The sequence below is a fragment of the Sparus aurata genome, chromosome 11, assembly GCF_900880675.1.
Source record: "Sparus aurata chromosome 11, fSpaAur1.1, whole genome shotgun sequence".
Lineage (NCBI taxonomy): Eukaryota > Metazoa > Chordata > Actinopteri > Spariformes > Sparidae > Sparus > Sparus aurata.
Window position 1 is genome coordinate 18,470,201 of NC_044197.1, and position 18,658 is coordinate 18,488,858.

Consider the following 18,658-nt stretch of genomic DNA (forward strand, 5'->3'; position numbering starts at 1 on the left):
CTCTGACCTTCCTTGTCTGCCTCCAGATGGCAGTGTGGATGCAGAGCGGAGCATTGTAACAGACTTGGTTAGTCAGATGGACCCCCAAGGGAAAAGGACCATCTTTGTCCTGACTAAGGTGGACTTGGCTGAGAAAAACCTGGCCAGCCCGAGCAGAGTAAGACACTTAACTCTCCAGAATTTGTCAACACTAAATTTATAGTTAATTATGCTTTAGCTTATATTTTTTTCAATGTTAATAACGAATTAAAGGCTTTATAAACATTTGTATTAACTGCATGATACGATGTGTTAATATCATGACATGATGTGTTAATTAATTCTATGTAGAAGTCCATCTATAAACATTATGTCGACTATTAAAAAGTTACAACTGATGTTTATTAACCTTTAAAATTGCTTAATAAATGGTTTAAGAAGCATTTAATAGTTTATTAACAGGGAAATAACTGTTAGCTAAAGGTTAAACTATATATTTACCATTTATTAATTATGGTCCCTACAAAGTGTGACCCAAAAATACAATCCAACAGAAAGATGTATTATATAGGTACAGAATTATACATACTATTTACTAATTTTAAAGCCGTGGCACTTACTTACTTACTTACTTACATCACAGTAGTTGTGATGACACCAAGGATCTGCCTATAGGCCTTTTGTTGATTATCTCGAATTAGTATGAATTTAATCAAGAAAACAGCTGCATTTGCAGATTTCTCAAGTCAGTGGTTGAAATAGTAGCCTCTTCGAGTGAAGTTATATGCCGCTTCTCCAGAAGAGGGAGCTCAGAACTTAAATTTTAACCTGATGGTCTCTCAGTGAGTCGGTGTTGGGGAAGGGTGTACTACAAAGTGGTTGGCATGCAATCTAAGTCCTCTTTGTTTTCCATTTTGTCTTTCAGATCCAACAAATAGTGGAAGGCAAGCTGTTTCCCATGAAGGCCCTGGGTTACTTTGCTGTAGTCACAGGAAAAGGTAACATGTACTGCTGAGTAATTCATCAGGCTGCCTTTGATTAAATGTATTTGAGACGCACTTTCACGTTATAATCATGTCCCATTTCACTAACACCTTACACCTACTTCTATTAGAGAGCAACTTAAGAAAATAATTATCTTATTATTATAAATGCATCAGTAAGTGAGTTATTATTCACTCACACTTTGTTGTTCTGCTGTCTTCCTGTATGCAGGGAGCAGCGGTGAAAGCATTGACTCCATCAAAGACTATGAGGAAGACTTCTTCCAGAACTCCAGATTACTGAGGCAAGTTTCAGCTTATTGGCCAAACTCTAACTCTTTCAAATGAATACATTTAAAGTTGACAGTTAATGTATGTATGCAACAAAGGGACGGAATGCTGAAGGCCCACCAGGTGACCACAAAGAACTTGAGTCTGGCCGTCTCTGACTGCTTCTGGAAAATGGTTAGGGAGTCTGTGGAGCAGCAGGCGGATGTCTTCAAAGGTATGACTGCACAAGGTTCATATTCGACACCTTTTTCAGTTTGAAGGATGGTTTAATAGAGTAGATTTTTTTACATTAAATGTACAGGGAACAGGTGCTACTACACATCTCCTTCTCACTCTCCCACCTCCCTGTATTGACATTACTAAGCCCAGCCTGCCACGCCTTTCACAGTCCTGCCTTCCAACAGCAATTAGTCTAGACAATCACAAGCCCATTGCTAACAGCACCAGAGATTTATAGCTGTGAGACTGCAGTTCCCACAGGCCTATTGTGTGGTGTATTGATCCATATCCCATCAAATCACACACAGTCGGCCTTCATCCTCCATGCTTGGCGCCACCTTGGCCCCACAAACCAGCAATTAGCCTAATCTTCACTGTGGATAGGGACAGCAGGCTTGGGGTGTGTGTGTGTGTGTGTGTGTGTGTCTGTCACTTTGTCTGTTTGTGTGTGCATATATGAGAACTAAAAATCTCACTTATGATAAAGACTCTGTGATTGGCTCCCTCCCCTCCCCTCTCCTCCTAAGGGACTAGTTAAGACAGAAGGTGTGTCCTCGTCCACCTTTATTAAAGGATAGGCACCATTAACAGTCTAAAAGCTGCCTTTATATCATACGGGTTAAAACTAAGCTGACCATGTCTCCATATGGTCATTTGCCTGTTGACTATGTAACATTACTGTTGAATGGAGTATAACATCAAAGGTGTAAAAAGCAATAGAAACATGCAGGAGATGAGTTTTGTCCAGGCATGAGAATGAGCACTCACCAAATGAGACACATCCGAATACTTGATCTTGAAACTTTAAGGGAACAGATTATGTTTTTGTCTGATATATGGTGTAACCACTGATACTCGATAATAACTTGCCTTAACATGTAAAGTTCAAGATTGTTTATATTGAGGTTTGTTAAAATGGAATATTAATTGACACCGTCCCTCATCACCCCAGCATCTCGTTTCAACCTGGAGACGGAATGGAAGAACAACTACCCTCGTCTGAGAGAGCTGGACAGGGTGAGAAACACAAACAGTTTCATTGCTCTTTACATGAAAGAGGCTTGACGAAAATCTAAGTATGACAAAAAAAAGGAAGAGGTAGCTCATTGGTGGCCCTGTTGTCACAAATGCTGTTTATGGAAAGAAAAAAAAAAAAATAGGTGTCCTGTTAAGATAAAAGCAAGAGTTAAAACACCCCACAGAACAGTTGCACACCATGAACAAAGTTGTAAAAATAAAGATGTTGTTTTTTTCTTTTTGCAGAATGAACTCTATGAAAAGGCCAAAAATGAAATCCTGGATGAAGTCATTAGTTTGAGTCAAGTGACCCCACAACACTGGTAAGTTAATGATGAGCAAATGTGTTTAGTTCATGATTTTTAGTTCTGTCTTTAAAAAGTCAATGCTGTTATCAATGTAATAGCCTTATGGGAATAGGAAAAATCTTCAGGGATACACTAATTTAGATCCAATCTGAATTTCTTTCTGTATACAACATACTGTATATAGATTTATTTAAATACCAATAGCAGCAGAACAAAACTTGAAACTGTAGTTTTATCTTTTTAAGCTCTTGTTCATGTTTTGGGTATTCATTCATTTATTTATTATGTAAAGATGTGATCCAATTTTTCAAATGCACATTGATTCCTCCTGTGGTTTCTTCAGATGTCAGGTCTAGCATTGTTTATAAAGATCATCTTACTGTTGTAAGGCCCGATACTGAAATAAGGGAGTAAAAGTTTCCGATCTTGGTAACAGGGTTCATACGGGTGCTTGAAATCCGTGAAAGTGCTTGAATTTCAATGTTGTGTTTTCAAGGTCTGAAAAGTGCTTGGATTTTAGTTTAAGTGCTTGAAAGTGCTTGACATTATGTATATGCTAATGTCATATACTCTGTCTTTCACAAAATTGGGATCAGACTGGATAGTTTGCTTATTACAAGGAGAAAGAAAATCAGTAAGAGATCCGTATGTGGAGATGTTTCCTCTGGGGCTCCGCTGAGCCTCTCTGCTCCTCTCCGCGACCTGCCAGTCTGTGTGTGACCCCGCCCCTTTCGAAGAGAGACAGCAGGAGATGACAAAATGCCGGGAAGCTATTGTTTTAACAAGCGTTGGCTTGAAAATGATAACTACAAACTATGGTTAAGATAAAGACCAAATCAAAGAGTGGCGTCATGCAAGGTCTGCAAAAAGATTTGCGGATGTGTGCAATGGGAGAGTCTGCGCTCTCCAGTCACAAGAAATGTAAGTTAAGACTTTTTGAGTAACTTAGGCCAACACTGCACATTAACACTTTATGTTAACCGCTAACATTAGCTAAACCATAACACGCTTAATAATAATTAACGCACCACTAATCACGTTAAGTGACCTCGTTAGGTTAGCGCCTGATTGTCCGTGTGTCGTTACACATGCAGACTGGTAGCAATAGAGAAGGATGGCTGAAGAGAAGGTCGAATTTGATGCACCAGAGCTGAAAGTGCCAGAGTCAGAAACGGGACTGTTCAGTTTGTCTCTGTAACGTCACACCAGGCACTAACATACGTAAGAGCTTTAAGTGTGAAAAGGAAATGTTCACTTTTCTCCCATTTTCATGACTTACTTCTAATAAAGTAAGATTAGCCTACATTGTAAGGCCCTTTAGCTAATGTTTATGAAGTTTTTGTATGTTTTATCTGGATACAGACTGATGTGAAACAGATTGATGTTATGTCGCTGTTCTATTGGCTGATATATTATAGTCAGTAGCCCAGCAGCACTAACCTGTTCAGGCAATGATAGCTTACCTTTTTATTGCTAGCCTGGACGGGGATCTTGCTCACAATTTTTCTAAAAGACGGAGAATCCACTGTTGAAAGTGGCAGCATATCTTCGACAACATACTCTGCCACAGTCTCCTCAATTCTTGCTGTTCAAGCATCGCAGAACGGGAGAATGTTTTTGCTGCTTATTTTTTTCTCCACTCTCATCCTTAGTTTGCTTTCTTTTGGTTACTAGCTTAATGTTAGTGTGGCACCGCTCTAGATGTTTCGTTAAATTACTTGTGCTGTTACTGGGATTTGTACCGAGTAAAATATTTTTTTTTTGTAATGCCTTACATTACTGCGTTACAGCAAAAAGTAATGCATTACAGTAATTGCATTACTTTTGTAATGCGTTATTCCCAACACTGCATTTTGAAACATACAAATTTAGGTCAAAAAAGAAAATTACAGGGCGCTCTCAGGTCTCTCTATGTCTCGGTGCAGGTGTGCCTGAAGAACGCCAAGTGGTTTCCATTTTTTTGGATAAAACTTTGTGTTCTCCTTTCATTTCTAAACTTTTTTCTATTATGAAACATCATTTTAGATGTTTACAGCATGATACAATGTACATAATTGTGATAAAAAGTGAAAAAAAAATAAAAGTGAGTGTATATATTCCTGTAGATATGTATATAACCCGAGCGATAAGGTGCTGGAAAAATTTGAAGATGACCCTTAAAAGTGCTTGAAAAGTGCTTGAATTTGACATTGAAAAATGTGTACAAACCCTGTGGTAAATATTGACCAATATACACACATTTCTGCAACTATCCCTCAAGCGTGGTTTTCAAACACTTGTGAAGAAAGACATTTATAGGAGGTCGATAGTTGACAGTTTAACAATAAACTTCACTACCCAAAGTGACATCAGTGCACTGAAACAATTAACTTCAAATAATTATAAACCACCCCAAAATTTCTCCACTGTAATCTCTCATAAAAAAGTAGTTATATCGGCACATATCAAACAACATATAGACCGATACAATATATATTTGTGATACACTAATATCAGCCAACTGATCTACTGATCGGGCTCTTTTTCTAAGAGTCGGTGTTTAATCCACTATGTAGAATATTGGTCTGAAAAACATGCCATACCCCATATGAGGACTAAACTGTGTAAAAAAATCTAGCTGCACTTTGCCTAAAGCCAATTAGATAATGTATTTGTTCTACAAAGACATGAGCGTAAACTATTTTTAGATCAAACTGCAGGTCTATCTCTGCGTGTATTTATCGGTGCATGAATGTATAGTTAAACCTCACCCCGAAGAGGAAAACCATACTAAATGAGATGTATGCATTGTGTTATGGCCGTCCCCAGTGTGCGTGCCATCAGTTCTCCCAGATCAATACTCTGATGAATGGCCCATGGACCGGAACAGGGGTGGCCCTGTTAGCCAGCCAGCAGCCAGCCAGCACTATTGGAGATAGCACTTATTGACAGTGAGGGGTGCTAGCTGGAACAAAAGGGGAGCTTAATGAAATATGAGCGTACGTTTATGATAAATGAGAGGCCCCATCGCTGGTCTGGTCTAGCGGGACTTGGGGATGGTTTTGTTTCATTGCCACACAGCCACGGAGACATGGAGTGAAATGTGGAGGCTGGTAGCTGCTAACAGGGTCAGACTGGAGCTGTATTGGAATCTATAGTCAAGTGCAATTGCAGCAGCACAAGTGAAAGCAGCTCAGCCAAGACTGATCTCTTCACTCATTGTTTTCTCACCCTACCAGGTCATTTAAACTGTGCCCCTGGAAGCACTTATGGCACAAATGCCATGCTTATTAGATCCATCTTAAATCTTTATGTAAGAATAATAATCAGAATCTAAAAAAAAAAAAAAAATTCCATGCGTCTATGATCTTGCTGAAGCACCATTAGCATGTTGCTAGAATTCAGTTCACAGAGAACCAAAATCACAACAGCTCGAGACCAATCAAAAGATATTTTGTTCCTTCAGTTCCTGGAAGTATTGGACTTACCTTTTACTCTTCCAGGGAGTCCATCTTGCAGAAGAAGCTTTGGGAACGAGTTTCTACCCATGTGATTGAGAACATCTACTTGCCTGCTGCCCAAACAATGGATTCTGGTACCTTTAACACCACTGTGGACATCAAGCTCAAGCAGTGGACCGACAAGCAGCTTCCACACAAAGCACTAGAGGTAACACAGACTGTGTGCCTGTAAACAACTTGCCATTATGTAATCCAACTTGTTTAAAGGTAGATGTTGACCATTAGATGAAATCAGTTCAAACTTAAGTTAAATCTATTATCTAAGTTGACTGAAATGAGGAAAGAATTAACTTAGTTATTACTGAATTATTTTGCATTTCACTGTCATTCAGACTCTACAGTTTAGCATTGTAATGTACTCAGTGCAGAAGTGAAAGAGATTTTCAATCAGAGGCTGGCCTTATGACAATATGAGCCTTTTCTTTCCCCACTATAATTTGCCTTCCTCTAGGTTGCCTGGGAGACACTGCAGGAAGAGTTTGCCCGCTTCATGGCTGAATACAAAGGCAAAGACCAGGACGACATTTTTGACAAGTTGAAGGAGGCCGTTAAGGACGAGAGCATCAAGAGGCACAAGTGGAATGAGAGGGCCATGGACAGCCTGGTAAATACATAGTAAATCCACTTATCCTATGTGCATAGAACCAGAGAGCCTATGCAGTAGTTGATTTAACACTTCCTGAAGTACAATTTCCTGATCATGTGTGATAATAATATCTGGTTTTGCTAACATTTATGCCACAACTGGATCATGTGATACAAAACTTAATAGCATTTATATTACAAAAATGTGTTCTTGTCCTGTTTGTGTTTCAGAGGGTGATCCAACATAATGCTCTAGAGGACCGTTCCATCACAGACAAGCCCCAGTGGGACGCAGCCATCCAGTTCATGGAGGAAACCCTGCAGTCACGCCTCAAAGACAGTACGTTAACCATGATGATATCCGCTGTGTCACTTGGCGAGTGCTGGACTCCCTTCTCATTCTTAACCATAGGATTGTGTGTTCACACATTTTAAACTCAATCATGCTTTTACCTGGTAGAATAAAGGCTACATAGATGATAACATACTCTCAAACTGTTTTCGAAACCCTGTGTAGATCAGTTGACACTAACACAGGGCAAGCAAATGTATTGTCACAAAAAACAAAGAGTGCACATCATGATTAGAACAGCTGGAAGAGGTGTCAGCCATGTTTGCTGCCTTTTCCACCTGGCTATCATTTTTTTTAACCATTTTAACTGATGTTAGTGCTCAAACATAATCAGGTCAGATCCATTTAAATCACAGAAGAAATTCTTGAATCTGCTGCGGCACATTTACCACATTTGAATAAAAATTGTTAATTAAGTCACAGACACGCATATTAGAAAAAGGGCTGTCATGCTTCTGTGCTATCTTGTCTAGACTACTGTATGCAACAATGGAAACTCTGTTTCTATGGCGCCATGAACGCTTATGACGTATGATCTCACGTATAGATTATTGTGGATGGAAGTGGCTGCTACTGTAAGCAACATACAACATACAGTATATTGAATTGAACTCTTTTGTGTGTTTTGTCCTTGTCTTTCTCGCTTGCTTTTCTCTCTGCTTGTAGCTGAGTCAGTAATCAGAGATATGGTGGGTCCAGACTGGAAACAGAGGTGGTGGAACTGGAAGAATCGCACACCAGAACAGGTCAGAGACTGAGGGGTCTTCCCAAATGCCCTCACTGTTGGATTTTTAGAGGCACTGAAGACTTAAAAGTCAAAGGATTATAAAGCAATATTTAGGCTTGTGTAATACCAGTCTTACCACATTAGTGCAGCTACATTATTGCTTAATAGAAGTATAGAATACATTTAATAATCATCCACATCTAACCGCCCATTTGCCACCGTAAGGACAGTGCTCACTGAATTTCTTTTGACCTTTCAGCACATTCGTAATGAAACAAAAAATGAGCTGGAGCGCTTGCTGAAGCTACACGATGACCACACAGCCTACTTGGCCAATGATGAGGTCACCACAGTCAGGAAGAATCTGGAGGGACGAGGGGTTGAAGTTGACCCTGTGCTGGTGAGATCAAAAAACCTGTAATGTAATGAATAATGTCAATGATGAAAATCAAGTGCCCTTTATTATTGAGTTTGAATCATCTTGGTTTTTACTAATTGAATGTATGTACATGTATGCCATCTTTCATTACATCTACCTATTACATCTTACGTCTATCTTTTAATTGCCTACCTACCTGTTCAGATCAAGGACACGTGGCACCAGCTCTATCGCCGACACTTCTTGCAGAACGCTTTGTCCCACTGTAACCTCTGCAAGAGAGGTTTCTACTACTACCAGAGACACTTTGTTGACTCTGAAGTAAGGAGAAGTTCTCTTTTTTGTCAGCTATATTTAAAGTCAGTGTGTGAAAAGCTAAGCTGTGTGCCTGCATGTTTCTTTTTTTCCAGCTGGAGTGCAATGACGTGGTACTGTTTTGGAGGATCCAGAGGATGCTGGTCATCACAGCCAACACTCTCCGACAGCAGCTCACCAACACTGAGGGTAAGGACTGGGGACTTGGTTGCTGTTTCATACCAGATATCTATTTTTTTGCTGTTATATTAATACAATAATTGATTTAGCTCTTACTGTACATTAGTACATTATTGCAACAGTGGCACTATTGGTCACTTTAAGGCTTCAACTAACGGTTATCTACATCATTGATTAATCTGCTGATTATTTTCACGATTAGCTGACTAATTGTTCAAAGTATAAAATGTCAAAAAATTGTGATAAATGCTTGTTACAATTTCCTAGAGACCCGTCTTTGTCGAATCAAAAGGCCAGAACTCAAAGACTCTGCATTTATTAATACTGATGATAAAGAAATTCCGTGCATAATTGAGTTATAGAAAGCTGGAACCAGAATGTGTTGGACATTTTTCCTCGAAAAATTACTGAAAAGATTAATAAATTAGAAAAATAGTTTCTGATTAATTTTTTCTACTGGCTAATGAGTTTATCAAGTGATAGTTGCGACTGTAATGGAAAAAGATTTAACCCGGAGTTCAACTTACACAGCTATTTTTCAAAAAGTAATGATCACCATGAGGACCCACGATGAAACCATGTAGTTCAAAGTGGTCTCAATTTGGTCAACTAGGGCAACTGGGCAACCAATACTCTTGGCCTGGACTTTGATATAATCCACCCAAGATCCATAACCTGTTATCCAGGTCATCAATAACCATTCGAAAATGACATTGGTCCTACTACGGGTATACTCCCAAACGCCTATTGTGACAATAGACAATATATATCATTCAATGGGAAAACAGAGAGAAAAATTTGATTGTTTTTGGATTAAATATTGATGTCATGCTGTGTGTGTGTGTGTGTGTGTGTGTGTGTGTGTGTGTGTTTGTCTTCTCAGTGCGTCGCTTGGAGAAAAATGTGAAGGAGGTGCTGGATGACTTCGGGGAGGACATGGAGAGGAAGAGCCACCTCATCACAGGGCGCCGTGTCCAGCTGGCTGAGGATCTCAGTAAGACACACAGATTTACAGCACAGTGATTTGAATGTTAATGAGTTGATAATTAAAACACAAGCATACACTTGATCCCAAGTGACAATGAGAAAGGAGGCAGTTTGTCACAATCAGCTTGTCCCTTTGGTTAGTGTCTTATTGGCTCTTCTCAACTTGTAGTGCCTTGTACTGATTACAAGTTTCAAGATCTTGTAGTTGTCAGTAGGTGGCAGTAGTGCTAAAGGAAATGGTATCGAGTAGTCTGATATAGTATTCACTCAGTTAAAACATCAGATTGATAAAATAACTCAGATGTCAGCTGGCAGCTTGCTTTTTAAAGCTTCTTCTTAAGGCAGACTGTTGCTCGTCTCTCAGGCACTCAGTAGCATTTCTTATTAAGTAGTTAAGCTGCCACATTGTGAACAGAGTTGTGTGGACTGGTATGCACTACTCTAAGAAGGTATTGGATTGGTTTTAAAATTTGAAGTTCATCATTTTATGGTCTCCATCTGCTTTTAAATCTCAACCCACTATGCTCATCCCAATATGTGTACACTGAACATGTATGGTTGAAGCTATACTTATACTTAACGCACTGTACCTGTTCCTGGTGACATCCCTAATATATCAGAGCATGGTTATTGTTGGTTACAGTGTTAACAACATGGTTATGTAAAGACCTTGGTTGGTTGGTTTGTCAGCAGGATTACACAAAAAACAGATAAAGGGACGGATGCGGAAGTTTTTTCTCACTTTCTTTAACAATGTCAGAAAGGGCATTTTGGACATTTTTGTTAATTTGTCAGGGATTAATGCATTGATCTTGATAAAGGAAAATCAGGTGTATTTAGGTGGCTGGTATCTAATTAGTGATCTTGAAATGTCTTAAGCAGTTATGGGTGGTTTAACATTTAGAGTGAGGCAGGGCTATCGAGTTTGACATTAGATTAGGCTGGAAAGTATATGCTCTAGATTTTTCTTGCTTTTCTAAATGGTATCTCTCTGAATTTGGTGAGATGCTTTTAGTCACTTAAGAGAAAATATTAGTTTCCAAATACAGATATCAACCACTAAAAATGATAAAATGATAGAGAACCTACTTTCAAAAAGAGACAACTGGCCACCTTCATTGGTTGCACCACCTTTAAAAAAAAGTCAATGTTGAGGCACTTAGTAAGAGTATTGGATTTGTATTGCTGTCTGTTTGTTTTGAGGAAAATATTGTTGCTCAGTTTCTTTAAGTAAATGAGCCATAATTTGGAAAATCCTTGTGTTTCAAAGGTCATGAGCCAGCCCAAGCACATAATATCATCGTGTTTATGTGTTGTGTGGGGCTTCTATGAGTCAGACCCACCACTATGGCTCTGGTCTTGGTTTGAGCCTGCTGTTAATGGCAACCAGAGATGGACAGAGAAGATTTCTCTGCTTTGGAACCGATGCATCACAAAACAATCTAGGACTATGCTACCAGTGACTTGACCAGACCTGTACATATTGTGTGTTTCCTTAGCTATCTGAATCTCGATTTATCTACCATTACCCACACTGCTGGTTAGCAGCTTCCGACAGCAATAGTTGGGAGTGTTATACATGATAATTTCTTGCCCAATTTCTCCCTGCTGGCCCAGGATTCATGCCAGAAAATCGTCTGTGGAGAGGCTATAAAAGCAGGTTACCAATCTCCTCCTTTCCCCCCAGCATGATCTGTGGGAAACCTGCATGCACTTGTGCTGTTGCCTTTGCGTAAATCTACACGCAAAAGGACGACAGCAATTTGTCTCACATTGGTTAAAAAGCATTTGAGTGTTCACTATATGTTGTGTTTTCAGAAACTGTGCAAATGTACTATATCTGCACTGTAAGTAAGTTTTGAAGAACTTATCTGGGGGGTGGGTCCGACACATCTGCTAATTTTTACCTGCCCGCTTGTTGAAGGCTCCTATTAACAGCTCATACAATGAGGGTTGAGTCCTCTCCAGCTTTGGTCTTATTCAGCAAAACTGTGCTCGTTCAGCAAAGTCTGTTATCAAAAAGCAGCACGCAAAGCTTGCTGCCATTTCAGAACTTTCTGTATGACACACACACACACACATAATCACAGTTCCTGTCAACTCAAAGGCACACACACACACACACTTCCAACCATTATTTAGAAACCTACCTCAAAGTATAAGTTGCAGACACAACACTAATCTCTCTTTTATGCCAACAAATCCAATCCAGCATTTGGGTTAACGTGTTCATGATCTACATTAAAGAACATTAAATTGCCCTCAATACACTAATTAGAAGTCATTTTAAAAAATTTGAATAAGTGTGTCACAACCTTTGGCTATATATGTGTACAAAAAAACATTATCCCAAACAAGTCTGTCATTCTCATGTGCACAAGACTTTTCAATTGCAAGTTTTCCAGTTTTGTTGTTGCAATGTCTTTGTTATGAAGAATTTTAAAGAAATTAGTGTGCATGTCTTTAAACCACACAGAACAAAGCAGGTCTGTGCCTTGATGTGACAAAAAGAAACAAAAAACACCCTTGATACTAGAATAGCCAACACACAAGTGTGCTTGTAAAGTAGTTGGAAATGAAGTAGAAGTACCTACAGCCACTATTTTTAAACTGTGGAGAGGAACCCCAGAAATAAGTTTTGAAAATTAGTAAAACAATACAATTAAAATACTACAGAATATGAAATAAAAATACCTAAAATTATATAAAACTTAAAATAAGTTTTGACTGTCCCGGAATGTTTTTGTTCCAGGCTTCTATGTAGTCATGTATGCACATATGTCACTCATGATTCACTATGAGCTAAACTTAAATTGTAATAGCAAGATGATAACCGAGGTAAAATGAGAGGTTCAAAAACACTACAAATGTGCCTCAGGAAGGGAACTGCAGATCAGGAGAACAATATTTTCAACAGCCCTGCAGAAACCAAAGTTGATGATGGTGAACGGAGCATGTCTGCACACTGTGGCTATGGCAGTCAACAAAAAATAAGCTTAATAAACCTGCCTCCTGCGTGAATGGTCTATAACTGAATAGAGTAGGTCCACTTTACTGTATGTTATGTTGGTCTTAATGTTGGTACTTGGTGAGCCTAATATTTTCTCAGGTGGTACTCGGCTTATCAAGTTTGAAAGTTACTGGGCCACAGTATTCTGTCTATGTCACTGTCGGTTTGTCATGATTTTTGTAATCATTGGCTAAATTACTATATTCAGGACTGAATGGTTCTTTTACTGTGGAAGTTTGAATTTTCAGGGCTTGTCATTGGCTAGTTTCAGACAGTTATAGTCACTTAATTTTAACATTTATCTTGAATCCAATTCCACATGGAATTTAGATAGTTTAAAAAGTGTTGTCTGTGCAACTGACAGACACCCTGACTTTATGACGTGTACATTAGCCATATTTCTGACAGGTTGTGTAGTGACAGGATTCAGATCGAATTGCTTTGCCCTCTGGCCCTGAGAAGTCTTTTCCTGCTGTCTACTTCCTGCTGCCAGATATTGTTGGCATTTATGTGCAGAATCTAAATGATGGCTGTTGCTGCGGCCTCAGACATTCAGATATTAACCCTGCAAGACTGTTCAACATTTATTTAAGCTCTTACAAGTGCACACAATCCCTATTGTTTCCCTTTTTCACTTGGGCTTCCTGACTACTCATGTTGTAAGGTTTGACAGAGGAATGACACGTGGGTGTGGGTGTGTGTGTGTGTGTGTGTGTGTGTGTGTGTGTGTGTGTGACTACCAGTGTAAACACAGACATGCATTATGCATTTAAGGAGATAAACATCCAAAGTTACACATGAGTATTATTACAAGCATGCCGATATATACACACACATTCAGACTACATGGAGACACACGTATGTAAGAGATACAAACACACACACTGTCTATTTTGCAGGTGACAGGTTCACTTCCTCTGCAGTGGAGTCAGATTTTTTTGTGCGCCTAGGGGAGAGGAGAGAACACACACAGTCCTTCCTCCATTCCACACAAACTCGGTCAGGAATGCCCAGACCTGCCTGGCCTTGCAGATCCTATACGGCAAGTCGATCCCAAACTTTCCCAAACAGGCATGACATTCCCACTTCCCATCACCAAAGACTCTGCTCACTGATAGATGTGGGAATGTGGTTGGAATCTTTCATGGGAGTGGAAACACACCTGTGCATGCATAGCCTCTCACTGGCTCATAGGGTCCAGCATGGGAACAGTAAACTTTGCTCTTGATTAAATCTCAGCTTTCAGTCACTTCCATTTTATAGCTTTTAAGTAGGTTTTCTTTTTTTGTAATCGGTAGCAGCAACTGAAATAAAGCTGGTTCAGTGCCAAAACGGCTTGTAAAAGGGTTGCTGAATCTCCTGTGTTTGGTTTTTAACAATTCCTTCCTTTGTTTGTGGCACACAGAATGCTTCAGGTTCTACATCTGCATCAATACAAGCAGCCAAGAGTTGGAGGGTAGAAGGGTCAGCGCCACAGCCACACTTTTGATGTCAGAAATATTTCTGTTATTTTTCAATAGTTGTGTAATGTAAAAGAAAAATGAAACAAGAGCTGAAGAAAAGCTGTAGATGAACCTAGAAGTGCGCCATGAACTGTAAACTCTCTGGTTTTCAGCTGGATGGTATAAAATTAAACACCGCTCAAAATGTTCTAACCCTGCATTATTTCAATATTTTTTACATATACCTCTCAGCATGCCTCAGCCCTAATTTTATGGTGATGTCAGATTTTTCCTTCCCTCCTACCCATAAAATGTATGTTTCAGAGTTTTAGCTTTGTCAATCTGTCAGGTTGAGTTAGTGGGTGAGTGGAGGATCTGGGTCATTAGCTTTCTGACACTTTGTACAGGCCTGTCTGTGTAATGCCGCCCAGGCCCGTGTGTGTGGGCGTGGACATGTGGGTCCATCAGTCTAGACTGAACTGACTCTGTGACACGCCTCAAAGCACAAAGTGAGCAAGCTTCTGAGGGTTCAAAAGTCTTTTGAGCCACAAAGTTCACACTAAAGAGTTGTGTCAGCAGAAACTTTGGAATGGTCAAAATACATCCCATGTGTTTTACTCAAACATGTTTTAACTGTTGGCAGGCATTAAACATGAGGCTTGTCATTCAGAGGACCTGTTATTATTGCAATTTCTACTGTAGTTATTCAAAGTTAGGGCACATGATAGGACTGGCACATGTTTTTTTCCAGCCATACAATGTTCTACAGGAACAGGGATTTTGTTTGTCCTTCTATGAAACAACCGTACTCCTCAGAGCTGTTCCCTTTTTTTAAAGACAGCAGCTCAGATTGCCTCAGGCCCAAACTATGGCCTGACCCCGCAGGTCAACCGGCTAATACCACAGGCTACTTGATCCTGTCTAGCTTTCTTTTCCAACTCTCTGTTACTGTTTTTCTGCCTCTGTCAAAGTCTGCCCAACTGACCCTCTCTCCCTTGACGGATGGGGGGGGGGGACGACAAGCAACAAAATGTAGACCCCATCTTCACCTGACAACCTCTACTTTGGAAAAGGAGGGAAGAGAGAAGGTAAAAGAGGGATAGATAAGAGGCAGGAGAAAGGATAAACACACTTAACAAAGGCAGAAATGTGTGCCCAGGGGCGGTCCGTTGTTAATCTCTGTTTGCCTGCACTTGCAGGCAGGCTCAGAATCGCTCAGGTTACAAACAAAGGTCAGGTGTGTGCGTCAGTAAGTGAGAGCGTGAAAACACCGTTAATGAGGGGTACAACGTATATTGCAGAAGAGGTGTGTGTGCGTTTGTCAGCGTGTGCCAGACCAGCTCTGTGGCACAGTGCCGTCTCTGGAGCAGAGCCCAGGCCTAATGTTCAAGCTCAGGCCTCTTTGGAGACTGCTGGGATGACGCTTGGCTGCTTCATTGCTTCTAGTACAAGTTGTGTTGTGTTGTGTTGTGTGTGTGTGTTGTACTGGGTAAAGCAGAGCTGCCTGATTTTGAAAAAGTGTCCAGAATTACTAGACTTTTATGAGGTGTTGGATGTCATATTTAATATTGTGAGCTTCCAGAGACCTGAACCTCATGAGCATAAATCCTGACTGCTCCATTTTGCTAAAAGGTTTGTGTCAGCAAATTATATCATATGGGACATTTGTTATTTATAATATATTGACTCCTTTTCAAGGGAGCTGTTGGTGAGATTTAATGGTTATGTTAACTTCAAGGCTTATATTTTAAAACCATTTTTGTATTCACACTGCATAAGTTCTGACTTTAGCCCATGTTACCTTGATGTATGCTCTTTTCTTTGTCTCCCTGTGACCCAGAGCCTTTCACTTTGCTTACAACGTGTTGGTAAATTGCTGTGTAAATCGCAGAAATTGTTCTTTCCTGTTTCTCTGCTCCACCATACTGGGGGAAAAAAAGCAGTTCCTGGCTGTTTTTTTTTTTATCAGCGTGTGTACAGTGCACTGCCACGAGCACCTCCGCGGACATGCACATACACATTGCGGCTCTTATTGACACATTATTACATCAGCTCTTTCCTTCAGTGTGAATTTGAGGTCAGTTGTTGACTTTAAGCCTTAGTCAAGGTAAAGCATTTATGTGAGAGACCATGACGAAGTGCTGTATTTAGTATATAGTCTATATATAAAAGACTAGTATACTAAATGCTACCAGTGTCAGGAATGCAAGATTGAGCATCAGCATATGTGTGTGTGTGTGTGTGTGTGTGTGTATATGGATGGATGGATGGATATATATACACACACACACATACATATGCTGATGCATATTCTTATGAGAACATGTTTTTGTAGGCCTACCAAGTGAGGACTATCATAGCTCTCTGAAGCCCGTGCCATCAATGATACTGATCGGCCTCATGTCCTTGCATATGAACGAAGCAAGTTTCATTCGTGCACGCCTCTTGTCATGCTGCAGACAAAGAGCTTGTGGCGGGCAGTGAAAAATATAAGTCGATGTTGCTACTGGTGGATTGGTAAGCTACACAGCTTACACAGCTTGCATACAACTTTATCTTGAGGCTCCGCATTTTTGCCGACTACTGACCAAAGTCCAAAGTATTTCCAAGTGGGGCTTTTTAGGTTGCTTGGAGTCCAAACCACTCTCTCTGCTGCGGAGTTGGGCTCTGAACTTTATGCCATATCATTTTTCTCTCTGCCATCTGCATCTGCCATGGTTTTTGTCGCATCTCACTTCAGCAGTGTGACGCTTGCAAGTGCGACTCCTGTGACCTGTCCCTGACCCGTCGTGCCATGCGCCCATTCGCAAAGCTGCCGCTGATGTGTTTTTTTCCACTGTCGAATATTAATTTTCACAATCGAATTTCTGGGGGGGGGTTTTTGTATTCGAATATATATTCGAATTTAGAATACAATTCGTTGACAGCCCTAGTTATCCAGTGTGTCTTGCAGCACACCAAAGAAGATTCTATCAGTTTCTCACTGACTGATTCTACATTATCAGAAACATTACTTGTCTCGTCCACACAAAGATCTGTTTGACAGTCAACATTTTTAGAGTGAGGTTCCTGCTTTGGGTTTGTGTTCACATTATGCTTTAAGTAAAGCATTTTACAGTGTATGCATTTTCAGACTGTTTGGTTTTCGCAGGAGCTAATTCAAATGGACACCTGGCCTACATACAACCTTCTACAATGTGTTCACCATCTTCGCTGTAGGCTTGTAGCCACAGATGAATGCATCAGTGTGCAGAAAAAATATGGATTTCAGCTTTTGTGTTTAGGCTGTTTGAGGGTTAAGGAATTAAAGGTGTCAACAGAAGGTGCTCTCAAGAACAGTGATAATGTGTGAAGTGTTTGCATGTTTGCACATGCAGTCACTTTCTCCTTTTCCCTTCTCTCGTGTGGAAGCAGAATACAATAAAGCTCTGGTTGTCTGGGCTTGCTCACCGGAATGCCCTCTCAGCCTCATACTTACTTTGTTTCCTTTCATCCCCTCTTCCTCCTCCTCCTCCTTTGAGCAGCGTGATTAGTGAGGGCTCAATGAGAAGTGCTCCTCTGTTAGGGATGACGTATCGTCCTGAGGTGTTATGTGCACATGTGCCTGTGTCCAGAGGGGAGAGGAGTATAGGTCGTCAATGCTCTCGTTGCCTTGCACAGATCTGACAGCTGGTTCAACTTTTCTGAGTGACTTTATAAGGTTAAGTTATGTTCATATCTTATGTTGCTTTTATGGCTCTGCTTCTGGAAACTAGATTATTTTGAAGATATTGACGACTATTTACCTGTAAGCTGTCTAAACACCCAGCAAGAAATGGAAACAATTAACCCACATATGCTGAATCCAATTGTTCAAAATTTGTTCTCCTGAATTAATTTACACATGAAGCAGGAAAGAGGCCTGAGCATCTTTGGCTCTTTTTATAATTTGCACATTTTGTTTGAGTGAGGCCATGCCCACACTCAATTCAGAAAAAAAATTAGATGTTAAAAGGTTTTCAGATTTTTTCTGTTTACCGTCTATATCAAAATAAGAAACACAACAATTTATTTCAAATGTTAGAGAATTAAATGGTGCATTTTAACACTCATTTTGTAAGGACTACAACTGATTCTATCAGTTTACAACACAAATTTCAGTACTGCTGCATTGACAGCACTAATCAAATCACTATGCCATTACAAAGTCGCAATATGTAAGAATTCAGCTCTTAAACAAAGGGGCCAGGGGCTAGCTGGTAAGCACGCTAACTTCAATAGATATCTATTACATAGACATATTTGGTTAATGCCAAAACTGTTTCTGCAGATTTTTTAACATTGTAAACTAAAATCCTTACAGGTTGCACCTTTAACTTTGTCAAAATACCAGGATTTTAAACTT

General features: G+C 40.0%; 1 protein-coding gene across 9 annotated transcripts in view; it reads left to right on the top strand.

Moving 5' to 3' along the window:
* The window catches only part of opa1 (OPA1 mitochondrial dynamin like GTPase), a 43,152-nt gene that overhangs the window by 12,593 nt on the left and 11,901 nt on the right, over positions 1–18,658 (top strand). For 4 of the 9 annotated variants that reach the window (XM_030433204.1, XM_030433207.1, XM_030433205.1 and 1 more), the window contains 15 exons: positions 27–157; positions 905–977; positions 1,195–1,267; positions 1,352–1,467; positions 2,425–2,489; positions 2,736–2,812; positions 6,280–6,445; positions 6,749–6,901; positions 7,114–7,222; positions 7,901–7,980; positions 8,221–8,361; positions 8,545–8,661; positions 8,751–8,844; positions 9,719–9,829; positions 13,732–14,487. In XM_030433204.1, coding sequence (XP_030289064.1) covers positions 27–157; positions 905–977; positions 1,195–1,267; positions 1,352–1,467; positions 2,425–2,489; positions 2,736–2,812; positions 6,280–6,445; positions 6,749–6,901; positions 7,114–7,222; positions 7,901–7,980; positions 8,221–8,361; positions 8,545–8,661; positions 8,751–8,844; positions 9,719–9,829; positions 13,732–14,060 — 1,835 coding nt within the window. In that variant the 3' untranslated portion in view covers positions 14,061–14,487. Of the gene's footprint in view, positions 1–26; positions 158–904; positions 978–1,194; positions 1,268–1,351; positions 1,468–2,424; positions 2,490–2,735; positions 2,813–6,279; positions 6,446–6,748; positions 6,902–7,113; positions 7,223–7,900; positions 7,981–8,220; positions 8,362–8,544; positions 8,662–8,750; positions 8,845–9,718; positions 9,830–13,731; positions 14,488–18,658 lie in introns of those variants that run through there. The other 5 variants (XM_030433210.1, XM_030433209.1, XM_030433211.1 and 2 more) reach the window with 2 other exon arrangements.